General features: G+C 44.4%; 1 protein-coding gene across 2 annotated transcripts in view; it reads right to left on the bottom strand.

Annotated features, from left to right (window-relative positions):
* Window positions 1-17,665, bottom strand: part of prkcb (protein kinase C beta) — a 146,600-nt gene that overhangs the window by 124,619 nt on the left and 4,316 nt on the right. For both annotated transcript variants that reach the window (XM_012969929.3, NM_001110043.1), the window contains 1 exon segment: window positions 16,951-16,982. In XM_012969929.3, coding sequence (XP_012825383.1) covers window positions 16,951-16,982 — 32 coding nt within the window.

Genomic DNA, 17,665 nt, shown 5'->3' on the forward strand with positions numbered 1-17,665 from the left:
GGATTAGGGACTGCGGATCTGCGGATATAATGCAGAAGAAACTAAAAATTCAGCGCGCTAGAAGACAGCGGGAGGGAAGGAGGGATAATAGGTGCTAAATTATTTTCATTGTTGTAGAATATTCATTGTGAAAAGGCTCTTTAATGCAGTCTGTTGCATTTATACCTCTGAATTAATAATGAATATTAAAAATCAAGGCCCATGGTACACTTAACAGGAGAATGTAACAGTTGAAGCAATGCAAGAGAATTAAGTCTGCTTAATTTGTTTGTTACTGAGGTGGTTTGTGATGGAGTCCTGGCTATGAGCCATTGCTGGTTAGATTCCAGGGCCAGAGCTTTTTCATCATCTTAAAGTAGAACTCCAGCTTCTGAACCGAAATGTTTTGTTTGTTTCACAGAAATCCCTAATATACCTATCAATCTCAGTATGAAGTATGGATAAATACCATTTTATTTGAGTCTCTAAGTAGTCAACCAGATCAGCAGGAGAACAGGGGGCAAGTCTTAGGGAACTGTTCCAAACCATATTATTACATTAAAAATCATGAAAAAATATTTTTCAATTGATGTATACTGCAAAGTTGCTTGAAATTATCTTTACTATTCATTAAATTGTGTTTGGGTGGAGTTCCCCTTTAAACGAAAGGGCAAGATAAAGGAATAAATACAGTATGGGTGAAGACACATGGAGCTACTAGTAGCAGCTACTTTTTCACGGCTACTAAACACCAGAAAATACTCTGCCATACACAATACTAAGAATTGCCTCTGCTAAAACACACATAGAGACAGTTATCAGTAAAAGATCAGCATTGTCTATTTTAGTAGCCACGATTTTCTGGGATTTAGTAGCTGTGACAAGTACTGCTACTAAGTAGCTCCATGTGTCTTCACCATAAGGGCTCTGGCACATGGGGAGATAAGTCTCCCTGTTCGCGGGCGACTAATCTCCCCGAGTTGCCATCAGTTGCCATCCCACCGGCGAAAATGTAAGTCGACGGTGGGATGGCACACGCGGCGGCGCGATTTCGGCAAATTGGCGAAAATGCCTTGGGATGGCAATTCGGGGAGATTTGTCGTGGGCGACTAATCTCCCTGTGTGCCAGAGCCCTAAAGGGTTTACAGTGGTCCTTTGAGGTACATTTCATGTAGGGTAGGTCGTAATGGATATTATTCTAGATGCAGGCCCAAAACAACCCACTTACTGACATGGTGGGATTTGAGATTCAAGTTGCTGGCTCAATCAAATATTTACAACGCAAAACTATGCTCTCTCCTGTAAATGCCTGGAGAAACCCCATGTCACTTCAGAAGTGGCACAGATTTCTTTATACAGAGCCATCCAGTTGCCTTTTGCACATGATCTACAGTGAGTTTCCTTAACTGACTTTCAGCAATAAACATTGGAAATGATGACGTTTTAGTTCCCTAATAAATTGTACCTTCCAGTTGATTGGCCAGGTTTACAGTAGGCAGCATAAACAGGCAATGGAAACGTTCCTAATTATATTACAGACGATAATTAAGAGGAACACGTCTGGACGAGCAAGTGACTGGAAAGGCACACAGCAAAAGAGCTTGGGGACAGGTATATGGCTGTACTTGGTGCCCTGGGAGTCAGAGTAGGGCAGAGCACAATTCCCATACACACCTTGGCATGCTTAAGCACCATTAATAAGCAAATATAACAGGTAGGAAAGACGGAGGTGGCTCAAATCATGGCAGACACCGGCAAGCTGCTACAGGCCCAGTAAATCTGAACTAAAAAGTGATGCAAATTCCGATAAGTCATTAAAAGACTAATAGTTAAGTAGCCAATAACCTCCTCACATCAGGTTTCAGAATTATTTGGTTTATGACACTGTTGTAAAACCCAACACTGAGCCGCCTACTACTCCATTTAAACAATGTTACAAATAACAGGTAGGGGATCTGTTATACAGAATGCTCTGGACCTGGGGTTTACAGGATAAGGGGTCTTTCCGTAATTTGAATCTCCATACTTTAAGCCTACTTAAATACCTCAAACATTTATTAAACCCAACAGGATTGTTTAACCGCCAAAAAGGATTAATTAGATCTTTGTTTTTTTTTTTGACAGTAAGGATTAATTAGATCTTTGGTTTTATTTTGACAGAAAAAAAGGAAATCAGTTTTTTTTAATTATTTGATTATAATGGAGCCTATGGGAGATGGCCTTCCAGTAATTCGGAACCTTTTGCATAACAAGTTTCAGGATAACGGATCCTATATCTGTATTGCTGACTGACTTCTAATGCTGCCCATACATGGAAAGAGCTGCTCATTCGGCAAGGTTACCAAGCAAGAGGATCTTTCAGTTCAATCTAATATCAGATCACATTGATGGGATGCAGGTTGTCACTGTGCCAACGCGCTCCTCACCACAATGGGATTTTTAAATTTGGCCTGGCAAATTTTGGTCAGGCAGGCCATTCTGAGGGCCCCATACACAGACTTTGCTGAGTACCTAGACAACATTCTATCTAGATATCCAGATATGTCTCTCCAGATATGTCCTTATCTAACCTTTATAACATTTTACAATGTCTTCCCCTTTTCGCCTCATCTTGCTCGTTTCTGTTTTGCATTGCATTGCTTTCTGTTCTGCTCTATAATTCCATGTTGCCCTTTTCCCTTCACCTATCACCTTGTGTTTTACGGTCTATCTGTGGTTTTAGCATGGGGATGAGAAGCACTGTGACACCATGTAAATGTAGATAAGGGTCTGTCTGCAAAGCAATCTCCAGGATCCAAACTTCCTTTTTGTCTGTCCACATAGTTTAGGTTCCCAGAAGTGTAAAGAGACATCAGTCAGCATCAGTGAAAACTTATCAGTCAACCAAGGTGTTGGATAATCATTTTCACACTCACAGATACTGCCTATGAATCAAGATCCCTTGCCCCCTTTTTATTCTTGACCACCCCAGCAGTAATGGTTCTGTTCATGATTTTGATAACGGCTACTATACAAGCTTTGTAACAATATAGATTTCTACCACAAAATGGATCTAATTCAACACAAATCAGATTCTCATATGGTGTAAAGGAGAGCTACTGCCTGGTAGAAAGTTAGAATAATGCAATTTTTTCCCCTGGTCTGTGCCAGCAGCGCCTGTGGCATTTCAGTTATTATAGATATATTATGTTACAATTTGCTCCTTGTTATGAAAGGAGGACATTGTGTTTTGCTAACAGGTATAAATAATGCAACTTGCTCATTCTGGGACACATGGGAAAGATTTCAATGTATTTTGAGCAACGAATGATTGGGAATTGTGACCTCCTTTGTAGTCTGTAAAATAGAATAAACGAGGCAGGCCCTTCTTTAGCTTCCTGTTCTTTCTCAGGGTGAAGACACACAGAGCAACTATTAGCAGCTACTTTTTAACAGCTACTAAATGCCAGAAAATACCCTGCCATAGACAATAACAAGAATTGCCTCTGCTTAAAACTTATGTAGAGACAATTATCAGTAAATGTTCAGCATTGTTTATTTAAGTAGCCGTGACAAGTAGCTCCGTGTGTCTTCCCTCCTAATGTAAACTGGCTGCAGAGCTTCAGTTCTCCATTAAATTCAATGATTGCCCAATCCCAGCACCAGCTGCATAGTACCTATGGACAGGGTCGGACTAGGACTAGGACCCAGCAGAAAACCTGATATCCAGGGCCCACTCTCACAATAATTAGATGGAGACAGTACCAAACTGTTGGTTATAAAGGCTTATGGTGAAAATGACATAGGGCTGATGGGATTGGGGGCAGTTAAACTCTGCCATTGGACCCAAAGGGTGCTGTTGACCACAATCTTAAAGATCCACTCTTGTGGCAAGTTCACCAAATAAGTGGATCTTTCCCCCATATGTCCACCTTGGGCAATACTGGACTGATCCAATTATTCAGCCCTAAGGTCGAACCATGTGATCACATTGACGGTATGCAGGCTGTCAGGGCGAGAAGCGCATCAAAATGATGTGCTTCTCGCCAGCTGGGATTTATAAACCTGCCCAATTGAAATCTGGACCATTTTCGGCCAAGTATCGGTAGGGCAGGCCTGTCTGAGGGCCCCATACATGAGCCAATAAGCTGCCGACTCAGACTGTCAGCATCATTTATCGGCCCATGTATAACCACCTTTATTGTGCAAAAGCCTGGCTGGATCACTATTATTGGTTGGCGGCAGAACTCCTTGCGTGTGAAGATGGTGGAATGCCATAAAATGCCATGTACATATCAAATCCAGTAAATCCTGGGTAAAAGGTCATTTTTATCTAAAATAAATCCATGAACCAATGATTTAAATAACAGTGAGTGTTCGAAGATGCCATTTGTTAAAACTTAAGAGATGTATGCAGAACCATGGTTGACCTTGGCCCCGTTACCCACGGCACCATGCCAGCCCTTAGCTTTAATTGGCTAAGTGCATTTACACTAATGGAACAAGCATGTGATTGGTTGATCTGTGTCACTGACCCATTTTAAACGTGGCCCATTGTCCTCTACGGCTCTGAAAATTCTTTGTTTGAGAGCAGGCCTTCTGCTGAAATGCCAATAACATAGAAGTACAAAAGCTGAGACAGCAGACCCTGAGGGAAGTGGGGGGGGGGCAGTGTTATTGAGTGGGGCCCTAACGTATGGCCATGTTTTAAAATAAGTGTGCAAAACAAATAATCCCTCACAAGTTTCAGGAAGGTAATGATTTAATGAAATGCCATTAGAGAGGAGACAAAGTTGTTCTCGGTGTCTATGGAGTGACCACCCTATTCAGGCCTGGAAAGAGATTATAAAAGACCCTGGCATTTCAAGTACACAGAGGCCCAAACAGCCCCCTGCCAGCCCACTTAAAGGGGTGGTTCACATTTAAAGGAACAGAAACACCAAAAAATGAAGATGGTTTAAATTAATTAAATTATAATGTACTGTTGCCCTGCACTGGTAAAAGCCGTGTGTTTGCTTCAGTAAAACTACTTAAATAAAAAAAAGCTGCTGTGTAGCCATGGGGGCAGCCATTCAAAGGAGAAAAGGCACAGGTTACTTAGCAGATAACAGAAGCACTCTGTAGAATACAATGGGAATCTATGCACTTATCTGCTATGTAACCTGTGCCTTTTCTCCTTTTTTCAGTTTAAATGGCTGCCCCCATGGCTTATTTATATAAACTACAGTACTGTCTATGAAGCAAACACACAAACCTTTATTTTTCTATTTGGGTCCTCTCCTATTCGTATACCAGTCTCTCATTCAAACCACTCTCTGGTTGCTAAGGTAATTTGGATCCTAGCAAACAGATAACCGTTGAAATTCAAAACTAGAGATCTGCTGAACAAAAAGTGAAATAACTAAAAAACTACAAATAAAAATAAGATCAACTGCAAATCGTCTCAATATTACTCTCTACATTATAGTAAACTTTAATTCAAAGGTGAAGATCCCCTTTAATAGTGACTGCCTATGGCCTCCTACAGAAGCCCCTCTGGCATTTGCCAGAACCCCCAGATTGCCAGTCCGGGCCTGGTGCTATTCAATAACCAGTGCAACATTCATGTATATACCTTTATACAAGTGTGGTTTCTATGTAATAGCATCCAGTAGAATTCCATGGCACTAAGTTCAGCGCACAAAACAAACATGGATCCAGGATGTTGCGTTCAAACACATTTTCCTTGAATTCCAATTCCATCGAGGCACCTTTCTAAAAGAAACGCCCAATGCCTTTGAGTTTTAACGAAATACCCCAGCAGGGTGCAAAGCTGAGGGGCAATTAGAGCAATGTGATCTCAGTTAAGCGATAAGCCACTTTCTTAGTTTGCTGATTTTCAATAATGTTGCGTCCCGCAATCAATTCAATTACCGCTTTATCTGCGGAGGAACAGGCAGCTCCCTATAATTGAACAAGTAATAGTCAACTATTTAATTTACTAGAGGGGAAATAGGATTACCGGCCCAACTCTACCTAAGGAAGTGTTACTAATGCAATTCAGAAGAGAGCGCGGCAATGTTTTAAAGGTCTGTCACAAAGGAGCGAGGGAGCCAGGCAAGAGAAATGGCAACGCGCAAGGCAGGCTAGATGTGGTCCGATTTCCTTAATAGAATTGAATGTACTTAGAATTGTACGTGCCGCCTTAGGCGAAAGCAGGGCGACACAGAATCGCTTTAATATTCATCGCATATTTCATGAAAAGACAAAATGCTGAACGCTGTCTCTTTTTTTTTTTACCCAGTTCGATTGAAAATGTCACACTGACTGGTTTGCTTTGATATTGTGCCGCCCTGAGCTGCTTTTACATTACCCCCCACCTGCCATCTACCCCTGCCACATATTTTCTTGTCAGATTTAAATCAGGGGTGTCCTGTACTGCCCCACCCCCAAAGAAGGCCCAGCTGTCTATACTGAACTGGAAAATGCAGAGATGCGCAGCGGGTTGCCAGCTGCCTTGGATGAAAACTATACCCCCCAGAATCCATGCCCAACAGATAGTTTATATCATATTAAGTGGCCTATTAAAGAATCTTCCCTAACTGGAACAAATAGATCAGTAAATATTGCCCTTATACATATGAGCCACCATTTTGCCGCCCTTGAGCCGCCATTTTGCAATGGGCTGTGTGCACCCTCAGAGATCAGCTGACAGGAAATAATGCAGCTCTAACTGTAACAAGAAGTAGTGTGGGAGTAAAAGACAGAACTCTGTCCATTAATTGGCTGATGTGGCCTAGCATGTATGTGTGCCTTGGTGTATTTGTGTGCACCGTCAATCATATGATGCCAGGGGGCGGTCCTCAGTACTTAAAATGACAATCTTCTATTTAGGATTACCCAATGGCACACACAGGTATAGGATCTGGTATCCGGAAACCCGTTATCCAGAAAGCTCCGAATTACGGAAAGCTTTTCTGCCATAGGCCTCATTTTGATTAAATAATTCGGATTTTTAAAATTGATTTCCTTTTTTCTCTGTAATAATAAAACAGTGCTTTGTACTTGATCCCAACTAAGATATAATTAATCCTTATTGGACGCAAAACAATGGTCCCAAGCATTCTGGATAATGGGTCCTATACCTGTACTACTAAAAAGAAAATAGTTTACAAGCAGCATTTACATGAGTTGTTTTATGTAATATATATTTATTTATCCTTCCCCAATCTCCTCCATAAACAACCCTGCTTCCATCTACACATCATTGCCCCCCCCCCCATTTTTACATCATTACTTAACCCAGGGATCCCCAACCTTTTTTACTCATGAGCAACATTCAAATGTAAAAAGAATTGGGGAGCAACACAAGCATGAAAAAGGTACCTGGAGGCAGGGCCGCCATCAGGGGGGCACAGGGGGGACTGTTGTCCCGGGCCCCGATGATCCTTCGCTTTAAAGGGGGCCCGGCCGTGAAACCGTTTTTAAGCTCGGGCCCCCTTTAAACAATTACGGGCCCTGTCATTGGTGGCCAGTGGGGATTTCAATTGGTGGCGCCCCGTGCGTACGTCAGTACGCACGGGGCGCAACTATATAAAGCAGTGGATGCGGCAGCAGGGCGAAGCAGGCGCTCAAGTGAGACGGGTGATGAGGGCAGCAGGATGATCCAGAGGAAGCAGGCGAACGCTGGCGGTGGGAGCTGGAAGATGTTAAGGGGTAGCTGCAGTACGCTGGGAGGGAGCTGAAGGATGCTAGGGGGGAGCTGAAGGATGCTGGCAGGGGGAGCTGGAGGACGCTGTGGGGGGGGGGAAGCTGGGGAAGATGCTAGGGTGGAGCTGGAGGATGCTGGGAGGGAGCTAAAGGATGCTAGGGGGGGAGTTGGAGGATGCTGGGGGGGAGCTGGAGGATGGTTGGGGAAACTGGAGGAAGTAGGGGGAGCAGGAATCACCGGGGGTGGGTCATAGTATGAGGACACTGGGGGGGGCAGCAAAGTTTTAGGGGGCCCTGGGCTGGCTACCAATGTTTTAGGGGGGCCCTGGCTACCAATGTATGTGTGTCCTTTGTACTGATGGGAGTGGTCACTGGCGGAGGGGCCATTGGGAGGAGGAGGGCCCAGAAAATTTTATTGTGAGGGGCCCCGTGATTTCTGATGGCGGCCCTGCCTGGAGGTGCCAAATAAAGACTATGATTGTCTATTTGGAAGCCCCTATGTGGAATGGCAGCCTAAAGAAGGCTCTGTTTGTCTTTACACTGGATTTTATGCCACCAAAACTTGCCTCCAAGCCAAGTTATCAAAAAATTAGCTTTGGGGCCACTGGGAGCAACAGCCAAGGGGTTGGGGAGCAACATGTTGCTCACGAGCTACTGGTTGGGGATCACTGACTTAACCCTATTACATCACAGCCCACCCCCGACCAGTAAGATTCTATAAGAAAGGTGGCAACCCCAAGCTCTGCATTATCAGTATGTACACCAGTGCCGGGGTGGGGGGGTTGTTTGCTGCAGTAGCTGAGAGGGGAGGCAGACAAGTTCAGTTTTTAATCCCTCATTTAATTTGCATTTAGTTCTCCTTTAATTGCAGGAGCAAGTTGCTACCATGGGTCATCCTTTACCAGGCACTCAGCCCTATCCTTTATATGGTCACGGAACTCCTCTGTAACTTACCCTTATATTTTACTATAGGGGGAACATTTTCACTATAAATTAAGTTTGTTTCCCTGTGTGCACTAATACTGATTGTAACAACGAAAAGTGTTAGGAAAAAACACTGCGGAAATATAGATATACATTCACACATGCTGATTATTTAGCATGGGGGGACTGCCATTTATATGAGCAGATTAGGCAGTTGCTATCAGCACACTGTGCAATGTTACAAAAAGAAAACCACAAAGGGCCTTTGATATCAGTTTCTCTTCCGCTTGTACAGTAGAGACAAGGAAAGCGTGGGCTTTTGGATTCATGGGTTTTCCATTTACAGACTCAAGAGTCGCCAACCTTTTAAGGTGGCCATACACGGGCCGATTCCAGCTGCCAATATCGGTCCTTACTCCGATGTATGGGCTCCAATGATGGGCCTCCCCTACAAAATTCTGGCCTAAAATTAGCCAGATCTCGATCGGGCAGGTTTGATTTTTCCATCTGATTGGGGACTGCATCGGCTCGTTGATGTGGTCTCCGAACCGATGACACCTATGTCCACCATTTAATTTGATTGTTTGGCCCTAGGGCCAAAAGATCTAATTAGCCTGATATCGCCCACCCGTAGGTTGGCGATATCCAAATTATTTTCTATTGTCTTTGTCAAGTAAAATAAAGTTTATGTATGCTATATAAAGTAAATCTTGTGTCCTTCAGTCTTGGAAGTCACAATCACAGCAAGCAGCTAGGTGCCATTTTGTGGGCACTGTAATTAAGAAAAGTTTTGTATTACCACAAAACTTGTTTATGTGCCAGAATGGGGGACCTGATGCACATGTCTATGCACTGGATACACAATTAGATGGTGAGGAAGAAGAGGGAAAGTGAGAAGGGCAGTGACATTTTGGAAAGTGCTGAATGGAAAGTAAAAGTAATAGTCTGCCCCACCTCTATGCCTGAGGGTAATGGTGCCCTTGTGTTCACATAACTGGTGTGAGTTTTATAAGAAATAATGTACCCATCCTGCACAAGGCTAAGTTATACAGGGAAGTATCACATATGTATTATAAGGGATAATGTACCCCCTACTGTTAATTATAAGGATATTAGACCTCACCAAGGTTGTGTGTGTCCATACAAAAGGCACAAGGCCCGGTATCGTTTAACCTTGTTATGAGCCCTAAACAAAAGATTATGCTTCAAGGGGTACCTGAAGCAAAAAAATCTGACAATGACTACTCTATTTATATAGTGCTGACATATTACATATCATTTCCTGCAAAATTATAAAACTTATTGATGGCTGTATGTTGGACAGTACCAAATGAACCAACCCACCTAGCCAGACAGATAAAAATAATTGTAAGTTATGGATGCAACTCTCCGGTAGCCTGGCCATATGGTACCTGGCAGCAGTACGGCGGATTTCCTGACACCTGCATGCAAATTACAATTTATCGGCTGCGCTCAAAGGAGGAACGGACTGCTCCAGGGAAACAGAGCTGGTATTAAAAAAGGCTACAACAATTTCCTCGTCTATAGTGTTCTCTGTTGGATCCAAACACAGGGGTTGATTTACTAAAGGCGACCATGCACAGGCCGAATTGAATACTTATCATATCCATGGCTAATAAAACAGCTATGGCCCCTACTGCAATATGTGGGCACATCTTCCTATCTTTTGGGCATTTGCATTGAAAATTAAATATTCACTAGTGAGGCTTTACTTCCCCTTTAAGACTTGGACTGTCTCCAAAGGCACAAAGACCTGTATTGCACAGTGTATAGACTATTGATTGTGTCACTAGCTAAAGCCAGTTTCCTTTTACAGGATCAATACAGCAGTCAACAATTTTACACTACTTACACAATTTATTCCTTTGTCTCACTCTGGAATATGGGTGCTATTTGCTCACACAGTAAAGTAATATTCGTTTAAACACATATCAAACATTATTTGCAAAATTAAAACTAAGGGCCTTTTTTCGGCCATATCCAGACAGACCCCAATCCAACTTTTTGGTGTTCACAAATGAGGATGGTCAGACAGGCCTGGAGTGGCAATCTGTGGGTTCTGGCAAATGCCAGAGGGGCTGCTGTAAGATGCCATAGACACTCACTATTTATTGGGCCGGTGGAGGGCTGTTTGGGCCCCTGTGTACTTGAAATACCAGGGACTATTTTGAATCCCAGTCCAGACTGTTGTCAGGATTGGTCACAGGCATAATAGGGCATAATGGAGCATGACTGGGCTAAGGTCTTTGTTTGATGGGTGTTTTCTATATAGGCTATGCCTAGGAGGTGGTCTTGGGAGCCTATACTGGAAAAAGTATTCTACACATTCTTTTCAACCCCCCAGCCCACTGCCAGACACTCAGGGTCAGACTGGGCTGGTGGGACACTAGTAATGAACATGGTGGATCCCACCAGCCCAGGTCAGCTCCCTGCCTGAATATTCAGGCAGTAAAATAAAGGCCGCAAAAAAAAGTAACGCACTTCACATGCATGCACAGGAGGGTGGCCAATAGTGTAAGTAAGGCAATTCGACGTGGTGTGCCCCACAAGTGTAAGGAACGGGGTGGGGCAGGTCAGCGGCAGAAGTAGAAACTCGAGCCTGTGGTCCCCAGACACCCCAGTCCGACACTGCAGACCTTGTGGCTAGTTTGACTGCAGAGCTCAGGGACATAACCATCTATTATGCAATTATTGCACAAGCACCAATCAGCTAGAAGAGATAACTAGGGGGAGTGTGTGGCTAGGGCTACTCTGCATATTAATTAGGTGCTGGCTACAGGGGAAGGGGGAGGGGGTCAGATGTAGTTTAGCAACATCCATGTCAGGCCTTAAAGTGGCCATAATCACTACAATTACGTTCTTTCCCACGACCACTGGTAACAGGAAAAAACGTTCGTACAACATACTAACACTAAGGGGCTGATTTACCAATCCACGAATTCGAACCCGAATGGGAAATTTGGATTGGAAACGAACTTTTTCGTATTTTTTGCGATTTTTTTCGTCGCCGTTACGACTTTATCGTAAATTGTCACGACATTTTCGTAGCCGCTACGACTTGCGCGAAAAGTCGCGACTTTTTCGTAGCCGTTACGATTTGCTTGTACATTGTCGCGACTTTTTCTTATTGAGCGCTCGTAGACAGCGGGCAAAACTTTCAGACTTTGCATGATTTTGGAAGCCTCCCATAGGCCTCAATGGCACTCTGCAGCTCCAACCCGGCCCAAGGAAAGTCTCTCATAGGGCTCAGTGGCACTCTGCAGCTCCAACCCGGCCCAAGGAAAGTCTCTCATAGGGCTCAGTGGCACTCTGCAGCTCCAACCTGGCCCAAGGAAAGCCTCCCATAGGGCTCAATGGCACTCTGCAGCTCCAACCCGGCCCAAGGAAAGTCTCCCATAGGGCTCAATGGCACTCTGCAGCTCCAACCCGGCCCAAGGAAAGTCTCCCATAGGGCTCAATGGCACTCTGCAGCTCCAACCCAGCCCAAGGAAAGTCTCCCATAGGGCTCAATGGCACTCTGCAGCTCCAACCTGGCCCAATGAAAGTCTCCCATAGGGCTCAATGGCACTCTGCAGCTCCAACCCGGCCCAAGGAAAGTCTCCCATAGGGCTCAATGGCACTCTGCAGCTCCAACCCGGCCCAAGGAAAGTTTCCCATAGGGCTCAATGGCACTCTGCAGCTCCAACCTGGCCCAAGGAAAGTCTCCCATAGGGCTCAGTGGCACTCTGCAGCTTCAACCCGGCCCAAGGAAAGTCTCCCATAGGGCTCAATGGCACTCTGCAGCTCCAACCTGGCCCAGGGAAAGTCTCCCATAGGGCTCAATGGCACTCTGCAGCTCCAACCCGGCCCAAGGAAAGTCTCCCATAGGGCTCAATGGCACTCTGCAGCTCCAACCCGGCCCAAGGAAAGTCTCCCATAGGGCTCAATGGCACTCTGCAGCTCCAACCCGGCCCAAGGAAAGTCTCCCATAGGGCTCAATGGCACTCTGCAGCTCCAACCCGGCCCAAGGAAAGTCTCCCATAGGGCTCAATGGCACTCTGCAGCTCCAACCCGGCCCAAGGAAAGTCTCCCATGGGGCTCAATGGCACTCTGCAGCTCCAACCCGGCCCAAGGAAAGTCTCCCATAGGGCTCAATGGCACTCTGCAGCTTCAACCCGGCCCAAGGAAAGTCTCCCATAGGGCTCAATGGCACTCTGCAGCTCCAACCTGGCCCAGGGAAAGTCTCCTATAGGGCTCAATGGCACTCTGCAGCTCCAACCTGGCCCAAGAAAAGTCACAATACTGAAGCTTGAATGAATCCGAAACTTTCATACTCGGCGTGAAGGCTACGAAAAAGTTGCGACAATTCGCGCAAGTCGTAACGCTACGAAAAAGTTGCGACAATTTACGAAAAAATCGCAAAATACCGATCATTACGAAAAAAACGCATTCGGACGCCTTCGGACCGGTCGTGGATTAGTAAATCAGCCCCTAAGAGCGACAGATATGCAGGTAAAAACAAAGGCATTCTTACCCCTTTGACGATTCAGCCTTAACGTTACGATGTTTGGGGGCTCATCCTGCCCAATAGTGGAGGCAACCAATATGCAAGGCTTTTGCTAATATAGGCCGCCTTGTCTCCCACAATACACACCGATTAACGTACAAAACTTTGTTTCTTATGATAATATCAGTGCATGTATAGCCACCTTAAGCTTATAACCCCAGGCTAAATCTCTAAAAGAGACTAACTGCCCAATCTTTACCATCAAAAGAACATGCCGGAGCGTGAAACCAGTCATTACAGCTGAGAAGCAAGGGATGCCACAACATGCAGGGCCCTGGGTTCCATCTTACGTTCCTTACAACAAAAAGCCATGATACTGTAAAAGGCGTGTTCTGAATTCTACAGATATCTACAGCTATGTCACAGCTTCCTGGAAAGAAAACAAAAAATAACAAAGCAGGAAGCCTATCTTAGTCACAGCGAAACATAAATAAAAAAAAAAAAAAGGATAAGCTGATGAGGCTATGAATAAAAAGTAGCGAGTGAAAGTTCTGATGAACTCTGCAGGGATACAGTATACACATACACATATACAGCAAATGTACTGTACTTACACAAACCCCCAGTATTTAGATGATTAATATCCCAGGAAGGGAAGGGAAGCATTTTCTGGTAGTACTTCCTGCACAAGGTGCTCCTATTGCTTCCTGTATTACATGATCAGGATGCTGTGCAAGAGGCCAGGGAAGTTTAATCCATAACAGGGGACAATTTGTGGTCAGAATGGGGATGGTAGAGGTTCCAGGGGACTGGCCCACCTGTAAGCATATCAATCAGTTTAAACAGGGCCACCCAATCCTATTTATTTGGCTGGGTCCCCTGGAAGGAGGGCAAACTATGAGGCCACAAATAACATGAGATTAAGCGACTGGCTAAACAGTAAGGATTTAAAGGAATTCAGACAAAATAAATAAAAAGATTTGACCTGAAATATCTTGCATACTACAAAAACATTTGATAAGGTTGTGCTGAAAAGCAGACAATTACTTTATGGCTACAACTGTGGTGGCAAAAAAACAAAGACTAAGATGTCAGGTTTGAATCTGGGTGATTTTTGACCACAACCTGTTCTGCCCAGACCACACCCATTCCACCCAGACTAAAGATGGCCATACATGGGCAGATTAAGGGTGAAGACACACTGAGCTACTAGTAACAGCTAATTTTTCACAGCTACTAATCTCCAGAAAATACCCTGCCATAGACAATACTGAGAATTGCCTCTGCTAAAACACACATAGAGACAGTTATCAGTAAATGATCAGCATTGTCTATTTTAGTAGCTGTGACAAGTAGCTGCTACTAGTAGCTCTGTGTGTCTTCACCCTTCAGATTCAGACCGATTTGGCAGTTTATCTGCCCGTGTATGGTGACCCCCAATGGGCCTACCCGACCAGAAATTGGCCAAGTTTCAATCGGACAGGTTTAATTTTCCTGCCATATGTCTCACTGATGCGGTCCTTGCTTTGACAGCTCCTATTACCATCATTGTAATCCAATCGCTTGGCACAAGGGCCAAACGATCGATTACTACTATATTGCCCACCTTAGAATGCCTATTTTGGTGGCAAGATCCACTCATTTGGCGATCCACTCATTTTGCGGATCTTATAGTGTATGGCCGCCTTATGAATATCCCCACCTGTTTACCCATGTCTGGGTTATAAATATGAGTGGATCCCAAAAAACTCCAGGAGGGCTGACAGGTCTGCAGAGAGGGGGCACAGCTGGAAAAGGTCTGAACAAGCAAATAAAGAAATAAAATGTACAAAGCTGGAAAGGTTTAGAGATAAAATATAACAAACCAGGGAACACTCAATATTGTATTACTCTAATATGCCTGCTCAGCACTTCTCTATAATATTGTAAAGTGTTCATTCACACAGAGCACAGTGCCATGTAACGTTACAGCTACCAAAAGCCACCTAGAAATTATTTCTCCTGTATGAAAGCACCCAGTCTGCAGCCTTGCACCTCTATATGGGGTCAGAGAACTCCTGGGTCTCTATAATACCCATCTAATAGACAAACGCCATAAATAAACTGTAAAACAAATCCTTATGCATAGAGCTAACTGATGTCATCAGTTAATAATAACATTAATTAATACAATAAGAACATAATAATGTCACGTATCATGACTTGCATGAAAAATGAATGTACCTGCTGAACTGTACAAAAGCACTCAGCCTGCAGCCTTGTGCCTTTATATGGTCTCAGGACCCCTCAGTGACTTCTAATATCCTTATCATTTACAGTAGGGGGTACATTATCCCTTATAATACATGAGTGATACTCAGAGTTCCCTGTATAACTCAGCCTGCAGCCTTGTGCCTTTATATGGTCACAGAACCCCTCAGTGACTTCTAATATCCTTATCATTTACAGTAGGGGGTACATTATCACGTATAATACATGAGTGATACACAGAGTTCCCTGTATAACTCAGCCTGCAGCCTTGTGCCTTTATATGGTCACAGAACCCCTCAGTGACTTCTAATATCCTTATCATTTACAGTAGGGGGTACATTATCCCGTATAATACATGAGTGATACTCAGAGTTCCCTGTATAACTCAGCCTGCAGCCTTGTGCCTGTATATGGTCACAGAACCCCTCAGTGACTGCTAATATCCTTATCATTTACAGTAGGGGGTACATTATTCCTTATAATACATGAGTGATACTCAGAGTTCCCTGTATAACTCAGCCTGCAGCCTTGTGCCTATATATGGTCTTAGGACCCCTCAGTGACTGCTAATATCCTTATCATTTACAATAGGGGGTACATTATCCCTTATAATACATGAGTGATACACAGAGTTCCCTGTATAACTCAGCCTGCAGCCTCATATTAATTTGGGGTACATTGTTGCATATCCCATATACTTTACAACAGGGGGCCCATTAGGGCCTGCACACACAGAGAGACATTCAGTTTTAGACCCAACTCAGCAGCTTTAACTTCCTCAAAAGACGAATGTTACGATATATATTTAAACTTGTCCGAAAGTACTTCTCCTTAACCCTTTCCTCGCAAATAAATGTTGCCATGAAGTTGACTAGAGAACCTATAGGAGAAGTGAAAATTAAGTCACCTGTGGCCTAAAATTGCACCGCTTACTATAAGTTCATGTTCTAAACAACATTCCAATACACATTCACTACCCATTTTCAATAGCGATTGCTATTTATTTATCTATCTCTTTTTGATCTCTGACAATGTAGCAGCAGCAGCCAGCTGTCCACTTCTGCTACATTGTTTCAGGAGTCAGAACCATCAGAGCGGAGAAGCAGTCAGACAATCACTGCTTTCAATGGCACTTCAGTTTTTCAACTGATTGAAAATGTGGAATGCAGACATGACACAGGCATCAGGTTATTGGTAGGGGGGGAAATGTTATTTATGTTACATGACGGGGAGACAATCCGTAAGAGACATTTTCAACAATGAGAGCGCAGGCGGCGTGCAACACATGACTCGGAGTATAAAAGGGTTACATGCAGCTGAGTGCACAGATGCAGCCACCACTGTGATGCAATGTGCCGCTCGCCGTGTAGATGGGTAAGGAGGCACGCCAGTTCCAAGTGCAATTCAGAGAGCTTCGTGTGTTACATAATTACCAGCAGCGGGAGATTCCCCTGCAATGAAACAGCCCTGATGCATGTCGGTAGAGCAAAGGCACTGGGCTGCGTCAATAAATCACAGGCTGGCGAGTGGGAACATGCCACTGCCCCCCTCTCTCCCTGTAATGCCCGCTTCCTTCTTGGTTTTGTATAAAATCACAGCAAACGGTAAATAGAGACACTGACCTTGACACTGGAATCCCTGTTTGCCAAAACCCCTGCAAGAGAAGATGGAAACACAGTCAGCAGAGGGAATTGTCATGGTGTTATTACCCTGCAAGGTGCATTTCTGCCATCACAGAGGCACAGGGGGCGGCAAGGAGCACCCAGTGACCTACGAATTTTTTAATTCATTAAAAAAATGAAATTAATTGATTAGAGTAGGAACCCCAAAGAGTCATGCAGAGACTCACACAATCACACACAGATACACAGGATAAAAGAACATCACACAAACACAGATGCCCGTAGATCTGCATTGCACATTACACCGAGTGCAGATGCACTTTATGATCCAAAGAGTCAAAATCTGCATGGCACCCAGACGCACAAGGTGACTGGGACATAATCTGCATCGGACACAGATGCACAGGGTGACTTAGTTCCAATATACATGGGGCACAGGGTTACCAAGACCCAATGGGCACAGCACACTGATGCACAGGCTGACCAGGACAAAATCTGCATAGTACACCAATGCACAGGGGTACAGTCACTGCATGATGCACAGGGTTACTGGCACACTATCTGCAGGGCCCCTGATGCACAAGGTTACTGGCACACTATCTGCAGGGCCCCCTGATGCACAGGGTTACTGGGAGACTATCTGCAGGGCCCCCTGATGCACAAGGTTACTGGCACACTATCTGCAGGGCCCCCTGATGCACAGGGTTACTGGCAC

The sequence above is a fragment of the Xenopus tropicalis genome, chromosome 9 (genome assembly GCF_000004195.4).
Source record: "Xenopus tropicalis strain Nigerian chromosome 9, UCB_Xtro_10.0, whole genome shotgun sequence".
NCBI classification, from domain to species: Eukaryota; Metazoa; Chordata; class Amphibia; order Anura; family Pipidae; genus Xenopus; species Xenopus tropicalis.